Raw genomic sequence first — 26108 nt, forward strand, 5'->3', positions numbered from 1 at the left:
AAAAATCCCCAAACACAGATTTAAAAAAAACTTGCAGTGAAGACAGAAACCACTGCGTCTTTCCAACGAAACTGATGATTTGAGATAGCCAATTGCCGTAAAGTCTTTACAATATTTGGAAAACTAATTAGGTCCCCCTTCAGCTGTCTTAGAAGATATTTGTGTATTATACATCCAAGCTGCTAAAAGGTTTGCAGAGTTGTACTAGAAAATCAAAATAATTGAAAAAAAGCCCAGTTGTTTTTAAAATCTTAATTGTACCTGTTAATAAGTGTGTGAAATTACTGTAAGGAAGCTACACTTGTAATCATGCATCTGAAGCAAAACATCTCTGGTCCAGAAAGAATACATAAAGGCCTTTATAATACAATCTCACTACTACTTTTAAATGTAATTCCAACTAGTTTGCATTTTGGCAGCTCAGACCAAGGATGTCTTTCTTAAGTTATTTCATCATGTATAATTCTAGACAATTACTCTGAGGAAGATGCCCAAGAAAGCACTCCATGTTTTGTCCCTGAACAATCAAAGAACTCCACCTGTGCCAAAACAGGAGAGAGGTATTGATAAAAACCCACCATTATCCTTCACAATGAAATAAGTGCACAAAATTTTTACAGCAAAGTTTTGCTTCCAAAACAAAAACTCAAAAATTGTCAAAAATGTTTCCAGCTGAAAAAAAAAAGAAAAAAAAGAAAAAAAAAGTGTGTTTTCAATTTATCCAGACTGCCACTGTGTTCAGCAAATTAGGCAGAGTTCCCACATGGAGTGATGGAGAATCATATAATTATAGAATAGTTAAGAGTTGGAAGGGGCCTCTAAAGGTCATCTAGTCCAACTGCCCCACCATGAGCAGGGACTTCTTTACCTAGATCAGGCTGCTCAGAGCCACACACAACCTGACTTTGAATGTTCCCTGGGATGGAGCATCTACCGCCTCTCTGGGCAACCTCTGCCAGTGTTTTACCGCCCTCATTGTGAAGAACTTCTTTCTTTAATCTGATCTTAAAGCTGACTGCCAGTTTTAAAACATCACCCCATGTCCTACTGCAATAGTCCCTGCTAAAAAGTTTGTCCCCACCTTTCTTACAAGCCCCTTTCTAAAACTGAAAGGCCAAAATAGTTTTCCTAGAGCCTTCAACTCTTCTCCAGGTCGAACAACTCCAACCTACTCAGCCTGTCCATAGGGAAGGTGCTCCATCCCTCTAATCATTATTGTGTCTCTCTTCCAGGCTTGCTTCAATAGGTTGATTTGTTGGGGTGCTTCCTGTGCTGGGGACCCCAGAGCTGGATGCAGTGCTCCAGGTGGGTTCTCACCAGAGTGGAGCACTGCCCTCAACCTGCTGGCCACACTGCTTTTACACAGAGCTTCTAAATTGAAACGAAGAGATACAAACCTGACTGGGGACTCAAAAACACTTTTCCTTTTTGTTTCTTTTTTTCTTCGTGTATAAGCACTCCCTATAAAAAACATACACACATCAACAAAATTGAAATATGTCATTCCACAACATAAAAGGTTTTTCCTGAAAGTTATTCTTAATTACTTTATATGGGCTTAAAAACATATAAAAAATAAAAGATCAAACAAAAGGGACTCTTGGTGTTTACCTGATTTAATCTACCAGCATGCTTGACAGCACTGGGCAAAGAAGGAGATCCACACAACACTTCTGGTTTTGAGCCACCTGAAAAGGTCATAACAATGCGCTGATAATTTGAAACTAGTTTCCATGACAGATATCATAAGAGAAATGTATCAAAATATTTGCAATCTAGAATCACAGAAAGTAGAAGGCAAGACATTGTAAATTTCCTCAATTTTGTAACATGGAAAACTTACATAGGTGACATGCATCTAAGTTAGAAACCCACCCAGAACCAGGGAACTTTGAATGAAGACATGGTGGTAAGTGAATTGTCCATAGTCTTACAATACGTAGCAGATCAAAGAGCAAAGTCTGACCTCTCAGGTTCATTTGTTCACAGTACTTTATTCAACTAGAAAGAACACTTCAGACACTAAGCAAGCAATAAAAGACAAAGCCCAACCTACAGCAATTCCTTTCAAATTCAAATACAGAAGTTCCCAAAATTCAGGTAACAGATAAAAACACATACTCCAGAATTTATTATTTTAGACATATATACCATACAGCCTAAGCACAGTTCCCCTATGATGAATGCTAAATTAACTAAATGTTAAATTAACTATTAACTACAAGTCAGGCATATTCCCCTCCACCTTAGCAAGCTCAGTATCATGGCAAACAGAATGGTAGAAAGAAAGAAAAGCTGAACGAGACAAGGTCAATGATAAACTAACTCAAAAGTTAAATTTAGACTTGACGTACACCTTCAAAAGGTCAGAGGCTGAATGAAGCATGACTTCAATTTTTAAATACCTTTTCTGTCCATCCAGTACTAGCAATGGTCTATCAAACTAAGAATCCTTCTAAATACCTTCACAGTTCTGAATATATTTGCACCACTTTTCTCCCTTTTCCAGTATTTTAACAAAGTCTTATGTCCTCTTTCACTAAATACATCTGATTATGAAGGGTCTCCTAACCTAATCCAGACTGAATATTTTTGCTATAAAAAAAACTGGTTTGAGAAATATTCATACACAAGATTCCTATCTGTTCCTTTAAGAGGTCAAGTCATGAGTAATCTGTAATCCCAGCCTGAATTTAAATGCACTTAGGTTTACCTACAGAGAAACAGAGACACAGTATTCCTTTGGAACCTAATCACAAGTACCATCTACTGTCTTAAGTCTCAGTTTCATCTTAGAAAGATATTTCTTTACAACATAAGTGATCCAACTTATTTGAAGCATGACTTAGATACTGCTAAGCAGACGTATTTAATTTTTTTCATTCGGATCTGCCAGTAAGGATCTGTAAGACAGACGGCTGTATCCCTCCAACTGCTGAACTGGCAGAAATATTCTTTATTTCATTCACAGTGTTTTACCTGGGCAATCTGTATACTTTCCTATTGACTTCAGGTTCATATGGAATAATTCTGATTTAGGTGATGTGAAGAGTTCTATAATGCTAGCTTTTGTTGCAATTATGATGTACTGGAAGAGAAGCTGTAATCTGAAGTGTTAGCAAGCTCATATATTGTGACAACACTGGAAGCAATTTCAACATACCTGATACTTAAGCCCTTTTCCTTAAAAATATCTTATCTGCTAAGGGAAACCATGCCAGATCCCTAGGGATACAGCAAATTTCTGAATGGAAGGTGAGGACGAGGGGAAAAGAGGTAAATGTGACTACATTTAAAAAAAAATAGCATTTACGTGATGTCTTTCAAGGTAAAAACCTTACCCATTAGTTAACCCTCAAAAAATTACCAAAAATCCATAAGTGCTCTTTAAACCGCTCAGCATGATCTGCTTCATACCTGCAACTCCTTTATAGTGTGGGCATTCCTTTTTAATATGACCTTCTCTTCCACAGATAAAACAACGTTTTTCTCTTAAGTCTCTGTCTTCCAGGCGCTTCCACTTCTCTGCTGATTGCCTGGGAGTCTTCTCTCTTCCACTTTCCACTACTACCCTTGCTAGTTTCCTCTTCTGAGGTGTACATACATGCAACTTCCCCTCCTTGATTGAGCTCTCCTTTTCTGTTGATTTACTCTGTATTTCTCTGTCTTCTTTGCTTTTCTCCTTGACTTCAGCATATCTTTGTGTGCCTTCATAATCACGACGCCGTCTTAGTCTGCAGAAGTAGAGAAATGCTGCAGAGTTCATAGGCTTTATGTTCATACACAGAGTCCAAAAAAACCCAGAATGAAAAACTATGTGCTGTTTGCAGACAACTGTAGTTCTTCAGTGGGTTAAATAAAGTGAATTGATGTACCTTTCCCTTTGATGCTCTTATCAAACAGTGATGTGACATATATTTAATAACTTAACTTTACAATTAGATGACAATGCAGTCCTAAATTCTAATAATTATAACTCAAAAAGTATAAACACAACTGCAATTCTGGGTGCTCAAGTTACAGACAGTGGAAGAAAAGAAACACCAAGCAAAATGTCAGCAAAGTGTAAAAAAATAGGGCTATTGTTCTATTTTTTTCCTATTTGTACAACTTGACCAGAACTCAGTTCCTTCCTTTTGAAACTGTGCATATTCACTCTAAAAGTCTCTCCTACGGGGAGAAGCTTCTATCATTCTATGTAACTTAAAGATCTAGCAGTAGGGAAACAGCTACCACCGCCAGACTTGTTTCATATAACATCTTTATACAAGACCTAGAGACGGAAACATCAGTGAAACTTCCAACTCTGAAAATGATACTAGGCTCCTTCAGTCATGAGATGCAGTGTTAATTGCAAGCAACTTGAAAATACTCCACAAAACTGAATGAATGGGCAGAAGAATGGCATGAGCTTCAAGGTGAACTTCCTTAAAAAAAGTGAAAAGGAAGACCTGGGGCTATTTAGTTTCACCTCTGCCTGGTAAGATCACAGAGCAGATCCTCCTGGAACCTGCTGCTAAGGCACGTGGAAAACAGAGAGGCAAATGCGACAGCCAACACACCTTCACTAAGACAAATCACACCTGACAAATTTGGTAGCTTTCTATAAGAGGGCTACAGAGTTGGTAGGTAAGGGTGAGTTGAGGGTAAGAGTGACCGATATCATCTACCTAGACTTGTGCAAAGTATTTAGCACTGTCCCACACAACATCCTTGTCTCTAAAATGGAAAGACATGGACTTGATAGATGGACCACTCATTGGATAAGGAACTGGCTGGGTAGCTGCACTCCAAGTGTTGTGGTCAATGGCCTGGTGTTCATGTGAAGACCAGCTATGGGTGGTGTTCCTAAAGGTCTGTATTTGGACCAATATTATTTAACATTTTTATTAGGGACATATCAAGTTAATGGATGACTAAAATGAGATTGCCTTCAAATAGATACAAGAAAGTATTACTTTACACTTCAGTCAGAACCCTTATGGAACCGGTTGCCAGAGAAGACTGTTAAGGAAATCAGGACAATCAGGTTCAGGAAAAAAACCCAAACCAACAACTAAAAGGACAAAATCATAAACAAATCCAATCCACAAATGAGCATTACCAGACCAGGGTATGTATGCACTCTAACATCTCTCATACAGCAACTGCAGATGCTGAGGGAATAAGAAGAGACTACAGAAAACAGACAACTTAGTTTGACCTCCATAGACAGCACCCTTATTGCAGTGAATAGACAGAGGACTCAATGTATCAGTGGTTTTACTCTCTAAGGCATTTCTCTTCTTAGATGCATAATCCACTTACTTTCCCTCTGATGTTTTATTGAACATAGTTGAGTCTGTGCAAAGAATTGGTGTTTCACTTTAGAATGCAAGATTAAAACTCCACGTGAGACAGTAGTTTAGACATTTCACACCAAATTCAGCACTCCTTAGTTTCAAATTATCATCAGCACTGTACTTGCATTTGCTGAAGTTGAGTAAAAGTCCAAATTAATAGTCTCAACAATATAACTTCACAATTCTCTAATGTGTAGCAGAACAGCTACTTCATTCAACCCAATGTATTTTTTTTTACTTAGTTATATAAAAGCACAGTTGATTTTTAGTTACAGCTTTTAACATAGATAGACTTTAAACAATGGTTAGATTTTGCCATCCACGTCACAAGTGAGCATAAGGGCTTTCAAGATTTCATTCTCTTTAAGTTTTATTTGTCTGTTTTCACTATTTTATAGATGTGAAGACTTTAAAAATGTTTGTCTAAACTAGAAAATAAAATGAAATAATCAGTTTCAAGTTTAGACATCTCATAACAGGAAGAGCAACAAAAGCCACATAGCCAATTCATTTGCTGCAAGAAGAAAATTGTTCGGTATTTGACATGTGGTCGCTCAGGGTCAGGAAACATTCTCTTGGATGTAAAACGGAACACTGTTCTCATATGTGTGTGCTTACAAAAAGTAATACATTCTTGTTTCGCTTTTTGACATTAATCACAGGATTCTGTGAACATGATAAAATTATGTCTTGCTGGGAGCAGCACAGTTCTGGCAGGAGAAGCTATTGAATAAAAGAAGTACAAAATGCACCCATGAATGCTTTTCACAAACCACAGTTATTGAGCTCTGTTTTTCTCTTTGACTTTCCTATATAATGAAGTGCAGAGTCAGCATTGCTACCTTAAGCTAAATAGTTTTGCAGCAATATCATCCACCGCTGTCAAAATTGCTACTGATATATCTTAATTTCAGCAGTGAAGGAAATAATCTGCAGCATGTACAAGTTTTGCTTTAGCATTACTATTCTAATCTTTCTTAAACAAACCTAAGGAAAAAAAGCTACACACAGATGCCAGTACTATACTCACTTTCGTCTCATGGGACAATCTTTCATGAAATGGCCAATTTTACCACAAGTTCTGCAGCATCTATCATTTGGTGCCAATTCTCCTTCTGTTAGTACCTCAGGATCAAAAAAGTACTCCTGTGGAAGAAACCATGCATTTAAAATGAAAATCCATACACCTGGGTATAAGGACAGATAAGTAAAGTGTTAAAACAACAGTAAGAGTTACAGAAAAGAATAAACTTGGTGTCTGCAGATGAACCCTGAAAGACCTGATAAGCTAACTGGCCACTGACCTTTTTAAAAAAAAAATGGTGGTTTTGATCAGGATTAAAATATGTAAGTCTGTACAATGAAACTGTGACTTGACTAGCATTCTGCTTACCAACATATTTACATGCAAATAACATTAAAACAGTACTCAGCAATAAATCCCATAAAAATTTGTAGAGTACTGTGGAAATTTAAGAGAAATAGCTTAAAGTAGCCATATTCCTGCTAACAGTAATTTAACATGCCAAAGAGCACACATATACTCCTCTTAGAAGAAACTTACCATTTTTGATGGGTATTCTTTAGGAAATATTTTTATAGGGGTACCAAACACCCTTCTGCCATTGATAAAAGCCTTCATTATAAAATTTGTCACTGGAGAAGAAAAAGAAAAACAAACTGAAATAATCATCTAAATATCAAATCAGAAAGTAAAATGACATCCAAGACAAGATCTTCACTTTGTAACCGAAATTGTTAACAGAAGACTTACTTTTTCTTGACAATCCCGCTCCAAGATTGTGGTTCAAATCAAAGGGATCTGTAGAAAAAACATTACTCAAGTTCAGGGCAAGATCAGTAGTGTATACATACATATGAACAACCCAAGGCAACTATTCCAGATGCACAATTAAGACAGTGAAATTGATCTGTTCACAAATCTACTGGGAATAAATTAAGTCCACGGACAAAGGATCACAGTTGTCCAGCTGTGAACCAACTGAATTACTGTAAAAGAGTAAGCTGGACATGCAAGCAAGGGAATAGAAATTCTTTCCCTGAAAGTGAAATGGGCCAGAAAATGGTTTATAGAACACTTCTAAAATGTGTCACTGCATTTTCTTGTCAAAGACCACAGTAACACTTAACAGTGGAATCATACACAGGGTTAAATGAGTTACATTATTATGGGCTCAGTTAAACTTAGTATTTGAGAAAACATCAACTGCATTATAATTAATTGCTTTACCAAAGCATTTCCTTAAATCTATTTTTCTGTCAGCTACTGTCATAATGAAAACTAAATGAAAACATAATGAAGACTAAAAAAAGTCTGCTATGCAACTTCTTTTCAGAAGCAAAAAAACACAACCCTTAAGCACTACCAGAACTGAATCACAATTCTGTGATGATTTCAAAACAGGAGCAAATAACTCATAACCTAGTAAGAGCAAAATAAATAAGCCTTGTGAGAAAACCAAAATTTTCAAATGGGCATTAAAGAAATTCCGTGTATTCACATACTTCATATGCTTTTACCTTCAATTACAATATATTTCGAGGTCCACTGCTTCTTGAAAGTTGTGAGAAGATTTTTTCTCCTAATGCAGATGACATGCTCTTTAAAATCAAATTCTTCTGTGTAGAATCGGAGAAGTCCCAGCCACAGCTGCCCAACAGATTCAGTGTTTTTGCCATAGTCTGGCCAAACAGCTGACTGAAAATGACAGAAATATTTTTATGTCCAGTATTTACATTAAGCAGAGTAATTTTTATTAATTTCCAAACTCAAACAATAGAAGTCTTATTTTATAAAGAAACACAACTGAATTATACCAGAATACTTCCTTTCATAATTGGTATTAATAACACAACATTGATTTAAAATGGTATATTTTTTATCCATTAAAAACAAAAGTGGACAATTAACAAAACTTGTAGCATTAGGTTTTGCCTGTATAAAAAAGAATTTATTAATTCACTTTATGTATCTATATATAAAACAAAATTATTCAACAGGATTAACCAGCTATGCCCAGATACACAGGGGGTATTTGTAAGAGTTATCTCCACTCAGTGAGACATACAGACCAACTAATCATCATAAACACCTTAAAATAACTTTTTGATCTATCTTTGCAGATTTTGGAGATTAATTTTTCACAGATGAATTACAACCAACCATATTCTAAAAGCTTTACAGCACAGAACTGGGATTTCAAAGCAGCAGTTCCTCTACTTCCATTCCTATATTTGTTGTTTTTTTCAGTTGTGTTAGACAGAGTTAGTTTTCTTCTTTGCAGCTGGTAAAGTGCTGCAATTCAGATTTAGTATGTGAATAATATTGACAACATGCTGATGTTTTAGTTGTTGCCAAGTAGGGCTTACCCTGAGTCAGGAACTTTCCAGTTTCCCATGCTCGGCCAGCCAGCAGGTGCACAAGAAGCTGGGAGGGAGCATAGCCAGGACAGCTGATCCGAACTCGCCAAAGGGACATTCCATACCATAGAACATCATACTCAGTATATAAACTGGGAGGCACTGGCCAGGAAAGCCCCATGGCTGCTGGGGGATGGGCTGGGCATTGGTCAGCGGGTGCTGAAGATTGTGCTGTGTGTCTCTTGTTTCTTTTGGGTTTATTCCTCTCTTTTCTAATTATTATTATTATTAGCAGTAGTAGTATTGTAAGTATTATGAGTATTATTATTTTATATTGTTTAAATTAACAAACTGTTCTTAATTCAATCCACAGGTTTTTTTTCTTTTGAGTCTCCTTCCTGTCAGGAGAGGGTGGGGTGAACGAGGGATTGGCTGTGTGGTACTTAGTTGCTAGCTGGGGTTAAACCACAATATTCAGTCACTCTGTTTGGGAATAATGTCTTTAAAAGGAATTTCTTTTTATTTGCCAAGCTACGGGTAACAGCATTTCCAATTAGCCTGCTTTACTCACCAACTCGTCTATCTTATCAAAGAAATATATGTTCCAGCCATCAACTAAAATTTCAGGCTTTTTCGGTTCTTTGTAGATCTGAAAGTATAACATTAAAACTCGTTAGAAGAGCCTCTCATATTCAGCACTGACATTCTTCTGGTCAATACTGTGCATGGATACGCATTTCTTTCCAATATACTGTACCTCTTGAAGAACAGGGATGACAGGTGGATTTCTCTGTTGAAGAAAATAAAGCACCATAAGAGTATATGCATAAGATGACAAGCTACCTCGAGATGCATCTCCAATGTCACACATCTAGAAAAAGAAACATGATTTGTATCTTGGTTATCATCCCCTGCTTCAGGCACTACTCCTTCTAAATGTCTGAAATATACTCACCTTTGTGAAGACCTTCATTGTGTAACACAGGTATTTTACTCTAGGATCAATAGCTGCATATGACGACAGGAGTCTTGTGTTATGCAAGGCCTACAAAAATAAGAAAGTCATATAGAAAACACTGGAGTTCTGAAGACATTAAGGAAATAAGCTGGAAACATGAAAACCAAAAACTCTAAGTTGTGTCCTCAGGAAATGCAGATGTGAAGCCCTGCAGAGTAGCAACACAGATTAAGAATGGAAGTATTCCACCCGGAGGGTATCAACTGCTCTGTTAAAAAAGCAATCAGCTTCTTTAATCTCTGTGGAGGTGGTACAAAGCAGCACTCACAGAACAGTATTTCAAAACAAGAAGTATTAATCTACTACTGCAGTTTAATATTTGGTAGAAGGTAACTTCTTGAACCAAGAGTCAGTTCAGAAATGTGAGAGCTACCAATGGACTCATATGGATGTATAACTGCAAGAAAACTTTCAGACTTACTTAGTGGTTGAGGTGTATTTCTCAAGACTGCCCTTGAAATCATACAAAACCTTGAGAAAGTTTTAGAATTTGCTTTGAGATTTAACTTTCCTTTGTTTCAAGGAACTGGCTTTCAAAATTTAGAGATACTGAAATAAACAAAAACTGGTTTTAAAGTATTTGGCCAAAAATATGTTTTAGTTCAGGCAAACTGGGTTCAAAATCACTATTTCAGCTCTCAAGGCTAGGCAAGAGCCTATTTCTTACTCTTAGTGAAGAACTAACAAATTTTCTTATAAAAGAGGTAACTCCAAAGTTGCAATTGTGCAGCTGATTCCACTAACAGTCAAGTAAAAAAAAAAGTTTTTTTACAATATAAATCTGCAATAGCTAATTGGAAACTGTCAATCTTCAGTCAAGACTTCAGTCTCAAGAAGGGGAGAGGGGGTGTCGTGAGGGGATCTCATGGGCACTGAGGGCATGGGGGATCACTGGGGAAGATGTGGAATGGCATCAAGCTCCTGGTCAGTGATGACCTGCTCCCTGTGGGTTTGTGACAGGAATGTGGCACTGCATTGTACCAGGTGGATACACAGCAGCAAATCACATCTTCAGAAAAGGTCTCTGTTAACCCACAGCTCCAAGGCTGCAGCTGAAGGGATGGCAGCATTGTAGTTGTTGCTGACAGATCAGTGGCACTGCTACACAGCACCAGGCTGTCTCTTCTGCTCCACATTCAGTTTGATACTAAACTGAATGTAGTTGGTATGCGTCAAGAAAAACAATTCCTTGTGGTTGGTGAGAGAAGTGGCAATTCCCATCCTATTCACATTCCATTCAAACAAACCTTACTAACTAAGATTTTGGTTGAAAATTCTTCAAGTGAAAAGGTGTACTTAAACCTCTTTATAGTAAAAGATAATGCAGATGCTTATCACATGTTCATTCTCACAAGCAATGGATGTTTCTGCATTATGTGTCTCCCACTTGTTAAAGCGCAGGAAGCCATTAAGAAGATGGACATGACTACAGGAAAAAAATTATAAGGACAGATAAAGTCAACCTTCATTTCCATGGAGGAGCACTACAGCCTGGGGTGTCAGGATATTGTGATCAGTAACACGGTGAACAAGATCCATTTGATAACTGTGGGGTAAAGGAGATCACATGCTCTCCAAAGGGGATGTGGACACTACCAATGCCCTGGTGTCTCTTCAAAATTTTGCTGATTCAAGTCTGATTGAAGGCTCCGCAAAACTTCAAGTCCTTGACAATCTGCTGTTTGTTTTAGATACGGAGAACACCTTAAGCCTGTCGGATATTTATTCTCTTACTCTAATTTGGGATTGGCTTTCCACACGTATTGAAGAATTCCTTTTAACTACAGAATCCTATTCTTCTCAAGTCACGTGGGAAGGGCTTGCCACCTTAAATTGATTGTCATGACAATACCAGATAACAAAACAGATCTGCAGTTTTTTGCTATAAAACATAAAATAAGAAAAGGAGATAACCTTACCAGAGTATTATATAAACTGATGTCTACTTCAAGACCACTTCTGACATGGAAAAATTTGACAATGGGGACTTTAGCAGTTGTTATAGGCAAGACATTTCTTAAACCTAGGATGAAATGTTTTATTACTGAATGACTACAATACGGTCCTCATATTATCAAATAACTTCTAACTGTAGCAAAAATGCTACAAAATAAAATCTTAGTTGACACCAAACTTATGCTGGTCGGTTATGTTTTAGTAGTGATTTTAGACATGTGTCAAACATGATCTATCTGCTAAATATATTTTATGCAAATATACATTTAGCCCCCTCAAAAACCAAGATCAATCTAAATAGAGAACAGAATTTCTCTATAGAGAAATAGGCTAAAGAGAATTGATAGTTCACTCCAATAATATGTAATTAACTTGAGATCCATCAAAACAAGCACTAAAAAAATAATGATTTCTTGCAGAAAAAACAGAATTCCCATTGCAAACTTGTATCAGAATATCTTTGACTATCAACTTACTAATCACTGAACATGCAAATACAACATAACTACTAACTTGAAGCCTCAAATCTTAAATAGTTTCTTCTTATGCATGCAGGTTATAAATATACTATTTGTCCAGTTCAGATGTGGACCTATTACATTATAACCTCATAGACCTATATATGCAAACAAAAATAAATCCAAATGTTCACTATATTTAATCTCATTCTTACTAACATTCTCTTCGATCTAGTTATATCTTATGGATTTTCATCTACAGTGCCCCAGAACATTCTCACTACTTCAAACTGAAGTCACATGAACTGAATCATTTATTTTAATTTTCCAGAAAGTTACCTGACTGTTTCTTGAGAACTTTTGCTAAATCTTCAATGATTCTGATGCAATCCAGTCCCTTAGACATGAGGAAAAAAAATTAAAGATTTATATGCTTTATTTTAGCAAACCTTTTATTATGTGCCATTAAGCTTAAAGATGCATAATTGAAGGTTTCAGGTTATACAGAAGTGTATATATTTGAATTGTTTCAAAATAGCATGGGTAAAATCAACAGTAGATAATATATTAAAGTAAGCTTTTAAGAAACTGGTATCAGGCATGAAGGGAGAGTGTTGTGCCCTTCCACTGTTTCCCATTCCTAGTTGTTTATGCTACAAAGCATGTTATTTATGTGCACAGATAAAAGTAGAAGTGCAGCATTCGGAAGAAAACTGGTTACTGAAAGTTATTCTTAAACTCACGCTTAGATCAACAGCAAAGACCTCAAAAAAAATCTGCCTTTGTGGCACCTTCTTCTAATATGAAAAGCTTTTATAAAATAATAAATTTGTTAACAGTAGATACACAATATAACAATAACATTTTGTATTTTTTTAACAACAAACCCAAAATATTTTCAAACTACCTCAGCTGTTTTCAGACCATCTATTGTCATACAGATATCAAGGTCACTTTGTTTGAAGCCAAAGCCATTTTTTGAGGAGCCAAACAAATCCAGCTTGGTTCCTGTAAGAGATGTGATGTATTACAACCACATATTGAGACAGAATTTTTTACTTGTTTGGTTTTTTGATATTTTTGTTGTTTCAAATAAGAAGTCTGACAAATCCAGAAACAAGTTAGCTTCATCAGCACGTGGGTTCAAGCTGAAATCTGATAAAAAATGTAAGACTGCTCTGTACAGAGATTTGCAGGGTAAGGGATATACCTGGCTCCAGCCAAAAAAAAAAAACACTTCTGCTACTTTTAAAAGACCATGTATTGAAGTCCAAGTGTTACAGATAAGAAATCCAGAAACAAAGAAAGAAAAAAAATTCAAATACCTAGGTTCTGTGAACAGGACTGATGTTGTGGCTGTATTTTAAAATATTCCAAGCCCATTTCAGTAGGAAGTACCACAAAAAACTTGTTTGTAAGAGCAGACACAACAAGCAGAAGTTGAGCTAATAAGTTAAAATAATTACTACAAAACTACTCCTCTGATGCTTCCATTTTTTTTCCTTAACTTGCTATTGTTCCTTCCTACTGTGTTCTATATAAAAATAAATAAACCCCCCCCAAATTTAAATGAAAGTCTTAAAAGACTTAGAACAGAAATTCATGTAATGAAGTGTTGCAATGCTGATACAAATGCAACATTTATATGTTAAATGTTCAAAGTAAAGTGTTTATTATGCTGAAATGATAGGTTTTCTTGGAAAACACTCAAGTATGAATAGTCAAAAGTATAAATATGAAGTTAGAATTGGCCTTTTTACCTGGGAAATCCTGTCTAATGAAAGTTTCCAGGTTTCGTCTTATATATTCCCGAGCCTGATCCTCTACTATATTTGGAGCAAAATCATCTTAAAAACAAAAGACAACAATTTAGGCATCTGTAGAAAGAGCAAACGGCAAAGATTCAAACGAAAATAGTGAGGGGTTTACAGTAGGGCAGGGGAGGGGAAAGAAAAAGCAAGAGAAGATTCACATATGAAGGAAAGAAAGCAAGGATGTAGGAGAAAAATACCTGTTCAAAGAAAAACATTAATTAGACAAATAATGCATTTTGTCTGGTCAGAAATGGCGAGAGAGAAAGGAGGAAAGTTGGGTCACTCTGAAAAGAACAAAAGTGGAGAAGTATTACAAACCAGTATTTTGACTGTTTTTTCCTAGAACACTGAAGTCTTTGTTTACTAAAAACCACAAGTAACAGTAACAAAATTCAAAGCAGACAAATGTAAAAGCATCAGTCAAGCCCCCCCACCCAAAATTAGACTCTCAGAAATTAAATTTATTTGCCTATATGAGTAATCAGCCAGCCACTCAGTGAAAGACAAGTCTAAACACTTTCTGTTTCTCTAGATACAAACTACTCAATAGTCCTAATAAGCTGTTACAAATCTTAGAATTGTATCTAAGAGTTGGAGGCTGTGAAGCAAATAAATGGTCACCCTTTGTAATGCCATTAGCCTGTGGTTATTTCATTATTTTTCTGATTTGTTTTTTATGGTACAACAATATTCAAAGGAAGAAACTTACGGTAACACTGGACACAAACTTGATCTAGAATAACTGAAAATTTGGGTGTCAGTGGTGGCAGTGGGTCAAGCTCAATTTTCTTGAAGTCTTCTGGACAATCATTCTTTAAATGACCTTCTCGTTTGCACAAGCTACATACTACTGTAGGAGACTGCATGAACAGAAAGCAAGATTGGTTTTAAAATCTACAGTCCTTTAATGAACTTGAGCAACACATTCATATAACTTCTAATAGAATATAAGCAAAATGTTTATATTCTGACACAGCTTGTTTACCTTGCCCTTTGTAAAAGCTTGTTTACTGAATTCATAAAAAAGTTCAGATTCTAAGCACTCCACCGTTGTCGTGTCCTCTTCAAAGTGGCTTTTCTTCTCATTAAGATCCTCTTGACTCAAATTAATCTGCAGAGGTCCATCTACAATCTCTTGGAAACGTTTATTCTCATATTCACTTAGGATGGACAAACCACCTTCTTCCTCTGACAGTGCATCATCCTCTCCAGATCCAGTGTATATGTTATCTAGTTCATCTCCAGCTCCTATGGTGACACTGCATTCTCTCTGAAGGCTTGGTGCTTCCTCCTCTTCCTCTTCATCATCTGAGTTAATAATTTGGGATATTTGACTCCGTGTTGAATGTACGAACTTTTTGGGGGATTCATCCAGTTCATCAGTACCTTCAGTGCTATCCTCATCAATGTCAATCTTGTCATCCATTATACCACCGCACTCTAAACCAAACCCATCATTCTCTGTAAGTGCAGCATATTGAAAACCTTCTAAGTCTGAAATACTACATGTCTCTACATCATGCTCATTTCCTGTAACTAGGAGATCTCCACTGTCACTATCTTCATCTATTCTCTGCTCAGCAGCCAAAGTATTATTCCATTGTCTTTTTTGTTGTTCATGTTCCTCCTCTTCCTCCTCTTCTTCATCTTCATTTCCACTCTCTGTCTCTTCACAACTTGGTTTAAAATCCTCATTATCTCCAGAAATAATTTCCTCGATTATACAGTCTGAGTCTTCATGGGTAATTACCAAATGACTTATATCATCAGCCAATTCTTCTTCCGTGAAACTTTCTGAGCCATCACAAAGTTTTGAAGGACCAATTTTATGTTCCTTGGGTGTGCGTGTAGTCTCTGTTACGCAATCTTCCCCTACTGCTGTGTTTGTTCTACCATCCAAGTTTCGCAAGTCAGAATCCTCATGCTTTATAGCATCTTTTCCATGGTTTGGCGTTTGGGATTTCTCCTCACTGGCATTTGAAGAGGATCTTTTGTTCAATTTTGCATTTCTTTTATGAGGCAAGGCAAAATACTTGTAAGTTACCCTCAGGCAGTGAAGAATATACTCATACATTAGCTGGCTGTTCAGAGTTCTTGCCACATTCCTTTTGATTGAATATGGATCTAGTAAAAAGAAGAAGCAAGCCAGCAGTGAAGGAGTTCACTTTTTAAAAAAAGAATACACTTGCAGCCTTACAGAATTTGAATATACTACTGTTAAGTTACTCTTAAACATTGTGTAAGGACATAACGATCTACGAATTGTGATGAAGACAATATTTAGGTTTCACTCAAGTACTTATGATAATGTTGAAAATAATACACAAGAGAAATACTACTTAAATTGATTCTTTTCGAAACATATTCTACTATATTGGAATGCACAGTTCAATATTGAAAATTTCCATGTTATAATACACAATATCAATAGCCAAGTCAGTACCCTATAAAATTAAAACAACAGTTCTTTGAAGTTTGTTGAGATACCTTCCACAGCAATGCGCTTTTTAGGCCAATCCTTTGATTCACGAGACACCGCTTCTTTGAGTCGTATGCTAATCACCAAATCAGCCATATTGAACTCCAAGGCATAAAAACGAAGCAGTTCAAGCCAGAGCTGACCAACAGGTGCTGAACACTGCTGACCTAAATGAAATACTAAGGGAACCTGTCAATTACAGAAGAAAATATTATATAATATTTAATTCACAGGTGTTCAACTGTTACACTACTTCGTAATTCATCTGTAATACAGTACGACAGAATTTATCATTGCTGCTATACTCCTGTAATTGCAATACAACTGCAATTAAAAAATTCGAAGCCACAGTATAAAATCATATTATAAAACTTCAAAATTAAAGACTGCAGCAATGGTAAAGAGTAGCATCAATGATGAATAACAATTGCTTCTTCAAGTGTTTATGCCATGGTTTTTATAAATTTTCAAGAAATTAACAAATCTAACAGGACAGCTTATTTTTTAGCTAAGCCTAGGCTGTATTGTTAACTCTAATAACATGCAATCATACAGTGATACTGTTTCTTACAAAGTTGTTATAGTAGAAATAAGTTGCAAGAACAGTTCAAAGCAAAGAGGAAATATTTTTCATACAATAATCTCAGTTCTGAGATAAAACTGCTCCAACTATATAAACTATTCTCCCCTGACAGATTAAAACCCAGGGTCTTATCAAATGGTTTGAAATAACCTCTATTTGCCTGCCAGCTTCTTAGCACCAGTAGGTAAGGACAGCGAGGCAAGCAGTCATGCAATCTCTTAGTTCAGCTCATGGTTTTGAAACATAAATACAAAACTAAAATAGAAGATGGTTCTTTTTTGTGGTCAAAAACAATTGCTAGACTACTATAGAAATAAATTTAAGAGTTCCAACCTTGCCCTCTCTAGGACAAGTTTCTTGTGGCAAGTCAGAATCATCAGTAGGGTCATGCTTCCAAACCACAGCATCATTCTTGACTTCTTTCAGATGAAAATTACTTAATTTGTTTAACGAGAATCCTCCAATCTAAAGAAACAGAAAAAGAAACAAAGAGCTAAACATCATATGAGCTTTAAATCTTACCCCCACTCCCTCTGACAGTAAGCAAAATGAGAAGAGAGTAAAGTTTAAAAATAGCTGTTGCAGGTCTAGAATATGCCTCAATCTGTTTCTCTCTTCTCCACATACTTCTCTACAAAAAGCTCTCTAGAGCTTAGTGCTTTCAGAAGGCTATGCACTCAGGAAATGTGGACAAACATGAGGTGGACTAAGAACTGGCTGTATGGCAGATCCAAGAGGATCTGCAAGAGGTTTGTAGGCAGTGTCACGGGGTCTAGTTGGATGCCTGTCACTGGTGGTGTCACCAGGGCTCAACACTGGGCCCACTGTTGTTTTAACCTTCTTGTCAGTGACTGGGATGGAAAGGACAGATGCTTCCTCAGTCAGGTCACTGATGACAAAGCTGGGAGGAGTGGTTGATACCCCAGGGGGTTGTGCAGCCCTTCAGGAGGACCTCAGCAGGTTGGAGAGATGGGCAGAGAGCAACACTGTGAAATTCAGCAAAGGCAAGTGCAGGGTCCTGACCTGGGGAGGAATAATAATCTCAGGTACCAGCACAGGTTGGAGACTGACCTGTTGGAAAGCAGCTCTTTGGGGAAGGACTTGGAGGACAACAAACTGTCCATGAGACAGCTGTGTGTCCATGTGGCCAAGAAGGCCAATGGTACTGTGGGTGCATTAGGAAGAGCATTGCCAACAGATTGAGGGAGGTGATCCTGCCCCTCTACTTGTCCCTAATGAAGCCACGTCTGGAGTGCTGTGCCCAGTTCTGCCTTCCTTAGGACAAGAGAAACATGGTGTGGTAGTTTTAATCTAGGCCTTCCTTGGTGACCAGTCTGTACCCAAGGAAGGGGCAGTGTTCCCAGTATTCCATACGATTTTTATGTAAATCGGGGTATAAATAAGAAGAGAGGAGAAGCCTTTGCTCTCTTTCTTCTCTTCCGGCGAGGTTCGGGAACAGTGGGTCCCTGCATTGGTCTCGCTTATCGAAGGCTGGAGCCTGCAGCATCCACTGACCTGCCACGTGGAGGCTTTGAGAGCGCTGGCCGTGTCTGCCAATCCTGCTTTCTAAGGGACGTGGTGAGATTTATTTTACTAGTTATTTTACTAGTTCTCGGGTTTGATTGCATATATCTGCTCGGTGTCCCTTTTTTGTCTCCTTTTGTTCCTTTTTCCCCTTTCCCTATCCCTTCGGGGGGTGTTTGGATTCCCTTTTGCTGTGCACCTAGCATCTTAACTGTATATAACTGTAATATCCATAAAATATATATTGTTATATAACTAACTTGGCTTTGGTTTTTTTTTCAATTTGCATAGTTCTTTGCCCTGGGGGAAAAAGGGAGGGGGAAGGGGGGCTGCTACTGGGATTTTGGGCATTTGGCAGGGAGCCAGGTCCCAACCATCATACGTGGAGCTCCTGAAGCAGGTCTAGCAGAGGGCTATAAAGTTGATTAAAGCACTGGATCACCTCATGAAGAAAGGGCGAGAGAGTCTGGCCTGTTCATTCTTAAGAAGAGACAGCTAGGAGAGGAAACTCATCAATGTATACGAGTATCTGCAGGGAGGGTGCAAGAGGATGCAGCCAGGCTCTTCTCAGTGGTGCCAACAAACAGCACAAGATGCCACGGGCAGAAAATGATGAACAGCAAGCTCTACCTGAACACGAGGAAGAACTTCTTTACTGTGTAGGTGACTGTGCAGTGGAACAGACTGCACAGAGAGGTTGTGTATCCTCTCTGGGGATATTCAAGAATTGTCTGGATGCAATCCTGTCCCATATGCTCTAGGATGACGCTGCCTGAGCAGGGAGACTGGACCACATGACCAACTGCGGACCCTTTCAACCTTACTGATCCTGTGATTCCGTATCATGCAACCTTGTCTTTGCACATTAGACAACCATAAACTTTTACTTGCATGACCATGCACAACAGGACATTTTTCTCATTCAGTTCTCTCATCCAGAGAGCAGAGGGGCTTTGGAATGAGTCACTAATGTACTGAATTCTTAACTACAAGCTCCATGTAATTGGTTACAGAAACTGGAATGTACACAGTAAACATAACAAGAGACTAAAAGAACAAAAATGGGTGCCATGAATATAACACTTAAATGGTGTCCTGGAGAACTGGATTCTGGATTTGTGTCCATTATACAACTCTTGATATTAAGAAGCATTTCAGTTTCTAAAACTAAGAAATACATGCTCTAAACTTCTAATCTGATCCCCTGGGCAGGTATGACACCAGAGTGCTCCCCAAATACGGTCTATGTTTTGAAGAATTAGATGTCAAATTCCAAGACACTGTTTTGGGATGTAGCTATGTGGACTGAGTTCACAAGAGTCTGGAAGAAAGGCCAAAAAAGAAGAAAAAATAAATTGTTGCAAAATGCATTATTCAATGTCCAGCTCTCCTTATTCACAAAAGGGGCAACAGAGCACTTAATTTGATGGCTAGGATTGTGAAATGCAATCTCACAGCCAAGCATACAAAGGTTAGGTGGAGTCTGGATGAATTCACATTCTTAATTCCTGCAGAAATGGTTTTCTTATGGCTTGCTCAGAATATCATGAAGCTGACAGCTTACACAGCACCACAGGTGACTGGTCCTCTCATTTACACTATTCAGAGTATAAATACACATACCCATGATCCCAAATAGACAGGCAGTAAAGGCTCTTTCCTCTGTTGTAGGAAGAAAATAACCATTAAAGCGAACACATAAGGTGACAAGCCTCCCTCTTCAGGACGATCAACACAGCACAACTGCAAAAACGAATTGTGCAGTCATTAAATTCTGAAGGGATACCATGAAAAATATTCTTTTAATTACTGTTCAGAAGCCTGTCACATTAAATACTGACAGAAATTCAGATATCTTTGAGCTCTTAATGTATGGAATTTGTTCTTAAGGCCTGTATATTTACTGCAGTTATGTTACTACTATAACATTCTCAGTCTAAGAGTCACAGAATGCAGACTGGCAAACCAGGTAGCATACGGCACATTTTCAGAAAATGTGCCCCTTTTAGTGAAGACAAAAGTTTTTCAATTTTTTTAAATTAAATAATATTTTAATGGTGGGCACACAAAATTTTAGAACACATTATGTTTATTCACAAGATGGTTTTCATCTACAATGGAGAAAAACATTTTTTTCCTTTTTTTCCTAATGGATTAAGTTTAGGGGGAACTCACAATTCCATTTCATATACATTCCTCTGACTAGTTTGGTAAAAAAGCAGGATACTTACAGTCTGCATGTGACTGAATGAAGCTTAAAATTCCCCTTTTGATATTTAGCAGAACATTATTGCAGGCAAATGATGATAGTTACATAATTTCCAAAATTTACCATTTATAAAAATCTATACCATTATTCCAACTCTTTTTCCAAGGACTGTTTCAACAGCTGTTTTCTCAACCACAGTAATAGTCTTAGCAGAGTAAAATAGAAGTTCATTCAATAATTATTCATAGATGGGGGAACACAAACGACTCTTACCTTTGCCCAGTACCTGAAGGCAATCACTAAAGGTACAACAGTAGGTTCCAGCTTTCCAAGTGTAGCCAAATGCTTTGTTGTCAGACAAGCGTTCTCATTCCCTGCACTCACTTTACAAATAAGGCCACTAAAAGCCAAAAAGAAACAAAATATGTTGGAGGTTTTGTAGCAACACCCACAGTCCAGATAATATCTCATAATATCTCATAGAACAGTGTAGCAGAAGGCTGTAAAGAAAGACTTGACAACCTCTCAAAGACAGCGTCTCTGCATGAAAAGCAGCATGCAATACCAATTTGATTTATGGTTAGGTTGAAGACATATGCATTATAATTTCATGTACAAGTGTTTTAAAATACAATTCAAATTTAAGTACTTGTTTCTAACGATATTAATTTACTGAACTGAAAAAGTTACAGTATTAATTTCCTTCATGAAATAAAAGTATCTTCCCATACCACAACCACCAGAAAAAAGTTTCTGTGCTGTTTACACAGCTCATGAAATATTTCCAAACACTAAAAAATAAAGGTAGCAGCAAATACTGGTAACATTTTTATCAGTAGTTGTTTATAGAATGTTTCATGAATCTTAACTGATATCCATTAAATGGGCAAAATAAAATAACTTTCACTTGTTCTCAAAATACTAGCAATGCTAAGCGAACTGATCTTGTCCTTATAGAAATTCATAATTTAATATGGTATTTAATACACTACCTATAAGAAAGGAAAGTTTCTGCTTAAGCAATTATCCCAAATGGAAGGGTAAGGGTACATGCTGGAAGCCATAATGGTTGAAGGGATTGGGAAATACACAGCTGATGACAGAACAACCCTTACCCTCTTATTCTAGGCTAGGAATGACTTGCCCATGAGTGTTAGTTTGTGTTTCAAGATCCATGGAACTGTAATAATTTAGTACAGAAACGTCATTTATCAGATGTTGGTACACATAATTTTACATTGCTATATACTATTAGAACACACAAAGTGACAACTGAGACCTTTGCTTTTCTCTGCACACCACCACTGGTACTCTAGCATGGAAATCTGCATCAACTTCCGTAAAAGATTCTAGATAGGAGAAAGAAAAAGAAGCCATGTTAAGCATGTTAAGAAAAAATATGTTGAACTGGATGGAACTAGAGGAGCACAGCTAGAATTTTAGCTTCTAATACGACGACTAATTTTGAGAAAACCAAAAATTATATCCGATGATTTACAAGAGTGCCTGGATTAATTTAACTTTTTCACATGTGATGGAAAGAGTATGGTCTATACAATAAGCATTGTTAAGAAAATACTGAAGAAAAATGGAACTTTTCAAAATTCATATATACACAGACACAGTAGCTGTAATTAAGGAGGTATATTTTGGTTAAGAGCTGGTTTCAGTAATTCAGGCATACGTACAGACAAATGACACCTGTGGAAAAATGCTAGTGTGAAAAATGAAAATCCAGAGCATTACACCAATATTATACAGAAAGAATCAAGGTTTGTTTTCCTTGATTATCTGACAGTGCTGTATGTAAGTACAGAACTGGTTTGCCTACAAGACGTAATGTCTTTTTGCTATGCTTTTAAAATCTTTTTTCCTCCTATTCTTTATACAGTTTTCCAAATTGTATTTCCAAATACAATTCAGTTTCACTAAAAAACACTAAAAAAGTAGGAATCCCACTGGAGTCTTCTCCAGTAGTGTTTATTGCTTCAAACTGGACTAATTTTTTGATGCCTCACTGTTTCACTGGGCCATGAAGAGAGAAAACTATGAAACAATTTTAGATAGCTGAAAAATTCTGAAATGAAAAGGTTTTCTTGATGTTACCTAGCCAACTGGACACCTAATTTCTTCAAAAAGTATCTTACTTTTGCCTCTGGGGTACCTCAAACACCTAATGCTCTATCCCTGTATCTTCTCACTCATAGAAAAGGTTTTGCACAACACGTTAATGCAAATATTACTTGGATTTGAAACACATTAGAGATCCTAACTTCTTACGAGATCTCTCTAATCTTCTCCAAGACCATAATGGCCATTTGACTAGACAATGAAATACACATACAATAAGGGTAGGGGTGGCACTGAGAAAAATCTAGGTTAGTAAATGTATGCATGTTTAATATACGTTTGGAACCATATGGCCTGATTTTTCAAATGTGGCCATAATGCAAGGCAAGAAAGTAGTGAAGCTTTTCGCAATCTGCATTTAAAAGTACGGACTTTTTTTCTGCATTTTTTTTTTGCCTGCATATGCTTGAGTTGGTTTGAGTAAGTGCACTCTTTTAAAAAGATTTTAAAATTCACTTCCCTGTATTAACGCATAGAGTCGCATTAGTTACCCCAAAAAAACCCCATGTGACTGTAAGCAGACATTTGTACATGTCCTCACTGCACTAACAGGCATGTGCATGATTACAGGAAAAGAGAACACAACATGAAAGTACGTTACCAAGTTCGTGTTACATGCCAAAGACCTTAGGCTACTTTCTGTACCATGTATGGCTAATAGAGCAGTCTGGGGAAAGAAAGACAGCAGAGTCTACCTTATGTGTAATGACACCTTCACTTAAAATGTAGAAGAAAGCTTCCCACTAGGAATTTCTCACATCAGCACAAGTAGTGGAACTTCAACCCTCATAACACTGAATATCAAATCAAAAGCAGTTCTGCCAATGTATTCTGTCCTGCAGTATTTTTCAGTCTCACATCTTTCTAAAAAAGGGATACCATGTGGCATATCTGTTCAACAGAGATGAAATTCAACCATGCCAGGCAGTAACAGCTTAACGGAATTGAGAAGGCAGCAATTTTTTCTTACCACTGCTCTGGAGACTTTCTTGCACAAGTAAGAGAACATCTGGTTGAGCCATCTGTCAATAAAAGGAATAAAGCTGTTTTCATAGCTGTCAAAAAGGTGATTTTCTACAATTCAAAATATTGCCTCTAGGTGTACTTGGCTATTATTAAGTTGCATCAAAAGGAATAGGAACTCTTCTTAATTTGAAGGAAAAAAAATCCTGAAGTAATTGTAAGTTATTTTTACCTCTATGAAAGACTTGGTTGTGGGAAAAAAACACTATGAGAACTCTATTTCAATGCTTAAATATGACTGCATTTTGACATAGTGGATCTACATCAGGTCAAAGACCGGAATCATAGCTTTTTAAAATCATATGCACTTCAGGAACTTGGATCATTCTTTGTTTCCTAAGGGAAATGCTGAATTCTAACAACGGCACTGCCAAATCAACTACAGCAGGAGTAAGTTTAAGTATGGAGTCAAGTCCTTAATTCCTTTTCAGTGTTCAAGCACAAAGATGCATAGAAACAAGTAGCATGACAAATCAAGACTTTAAATTACTCTACCTATAAAGCATGTAATATGGTTTCATGGCTCAAATACAACCTAGTAGTCAAAACGTGCATATATGAGAATACATCATTACAGTAACAAGATCAGTACAGAAACAAGATCACAAAAGTGGCATTTAATCCACATACAAGAGAAGATAAATAATGATCTGTCTCATAGGTCTGCTAGAGCACAGATGTTTTAAATGTTTTCAGTTTTTCAGAAGGAAGTTTCAACAAAACACAAAGCTGTATTGTACTGCCTGATCGTTACTGTTGTCTGAAGAAAGGAATTTTATCCCAAGACCAGACCTGCCTTATTTACTCACTGGGTTTTCAGAAAAACTATTACTACCACACTGTAAGATATATTTAAACTATAATCTATATAAGATACAAACATTCAAAACCACTTATACATACTTAATAAAATGGCCTTACTTACATGGGCAGGAAACTGGGTATCTATGTTTATGTCTGAAGTTTTGAAACCAAATCTGCTATAGGAGGAGCCATACAATCTTAATGAACACTCTGCAACAAAAAGAATCATACCGCATTTACTCTATGCCTAATTCTAAGTCTGTAGCTACTTTATAGCATTCTCAATAATCTTAAACCTACACCTGGTTTGAATAACCCCAGAAAAAGAAGAAGGTCTTCCAACAACCCAGAACTGTTAGTAAACTCTGTCTTTCCTGCTGCTGCTAGTAAAGGCTTATCATGAAGGTCAAATGAACCCCAGGTCCTTTTCATCTTCACTTGTTACTGCAGGTCTGTTTGAGTCATGAGCACCATTGTAATTTAATTCTAAAACATGGTTGTATTGATGTATCATGTCATTCAACAGACTAGTAAAAAAATACACTGGTTTAGAATTTGCCTAGCCAAGATTTTTAATTCAGTTTTCACTTTACAAGCTGTCTGGGTTTTGGGTTCTTTTAGTGATTTCTTTTTTATTTCCTTGTTTTTTGTTGTGACTGTTTTAAGTTGGCATATTTAACACTTAAAACAAATTGCAAATAATACCTGGCAATTTTTGACGCAGTAAGTTTTCCATCACTGTTTTAATGTTGAGCCTTTCTTCTAGATCTTCATTATTTAAGCCAAACTCCTGCACTACATTTTCAATAGCAACACCAATAGCTTGTATCTGGGAAGCCGTCGGAGGAGGCAGAGCGGTCAGCAGCTGTTCCTCTCGCTTTTCCTTTTGAGATAATAAGACTGATGTTTTAATGGTTTCCTTGAGTTGCCTAATGTACTACAATGAACACCAACACCTCATCCCAAGGAACACAACCACAGGTTTTCCAGATAATGCAGGCAACCAGAAACAATAAAGAATCTGATACTCCAGGAGCCTCCAGTGTGCAGAGGTCTATATACATGTACTTGGTATGTTAAAAAAAAAAAAGAAATCACTGATTCTTTCATCACCTACGAGGTGAGAAAAGGTAGGAGTTAAAGAGGAAAAAACAGAAAACCTGTACCGGACATATTTTTGTCCATTTCAAGAGGAGAAAGCAGAAGGAACAGAAGATATTTCATTAAAAAAAATAGAAAATAAAATTGACATTGTGCTGGAAGTTATTTCGATGCTCACAATAAAAACGAATCCAATTTTCTTTGAATATAAACAAGTTCTTAATCAACAAGTTCTTAATTTTTACATTATTTCTGAATTGAAATATTCACTCTGACATACAGGTTA

The 26108-nt window shown here is 36.9% G+C and overlaps 1 protein-coding gene across 3 annotated transcripts in view; it reads right to left on the bottom strand.

The window, feature by feature from the left end:
- The window catches only part of TUT7 (terminal uridylyl transferase 7), a 35369-nt gene that overhangs the window by 1691 nt on the left and 7570 nt on the right, over positions 1-26108 (bottom strand). For all 3 annotated transcript variants that reach the window (XM_027880746.1, XM_027880764.1, XM_027880755.1), the window contains exons 5-28: positions 25427-25604; positions 24843-24931; positions 23865-23916; positions 22044-22113; positions 21038-21164; positions 20179-20298; positions 17365-17496; positions 16457-16637; positions 14955-16093; positions 14679-14829; positions 13916-14002; positions 13063-13163; positions 12495-12552; positions 11661-11764; positions 9679-9768; positions 9481-9594; positions 9295-9372; positions 7884-8061; positions 7117-7164; positions 6907-6998; positions 6373-6488; positions 3418-3734; positions 1612-1688; positions 1398-1461 (exon numbers count right to left, since the gene is read on the bottom strand). In XM_027880746.1, coding sequence (XP_027736547.1) covers positions 1398-1461; positions 1612-1688; positions 3418-3734; positions 6373-6488; positions 6907-6998; positions 7117-7164; positions 7884-8061; positions 9295-9372; positions 9481-9594; positions 9679-9768; positions 11661-11764; positions 12495-12552; positions 13063-13163; positions 13916-14002; positions 14679-14829; positions 14955-16093; positions 16457-16637; positions 17365-17496; positions 20179-20298; positions 21038-21164; positions 22044-22113; positions 23865-23916; positions 24843-24931; positions 25427-25604 — 3763 coding nt within the window. The remainder of the gene's footprint in view (positions 1-1397; positions 1462-1611; positions 1689-3417; positions 3735-6372; positions 6489-6906; positions 6999-7116; positions 7165-7883; positions 8062-9294; positions 9373-9480; positions 9595-9678; positions 9769-11660; positions 11765-12494; positions 12553-13062; positions 13164-13915; positions 14003-14678; positions 14830-14954; positions 16094-16456; positions 16638-17364; positions 17497-20178; positions 20299-21037; positions 21165-22043; positions 22114-23864; positions 23917-24842; positions 24932-25426; positions 25605-26108) is intronic.

The sequence above is a fragment of the Empidonax traillii genome, unplaced genomic scaffold, assembly GCF_003031625.1.
Source record: "Empidonax traillii isolate 1590-97213 ecotype Southwest subspecies unplaced genomic scaffold, ASM303162v1 scaffold6:size4315531, whole genome shotgun sequence".
Taxonomy (NCBI): Eukaryota; Metazoa; Chordata; class Aves; order Passeriformes; family Tyrannidae; genus Empidonax; species Empidonax traillii.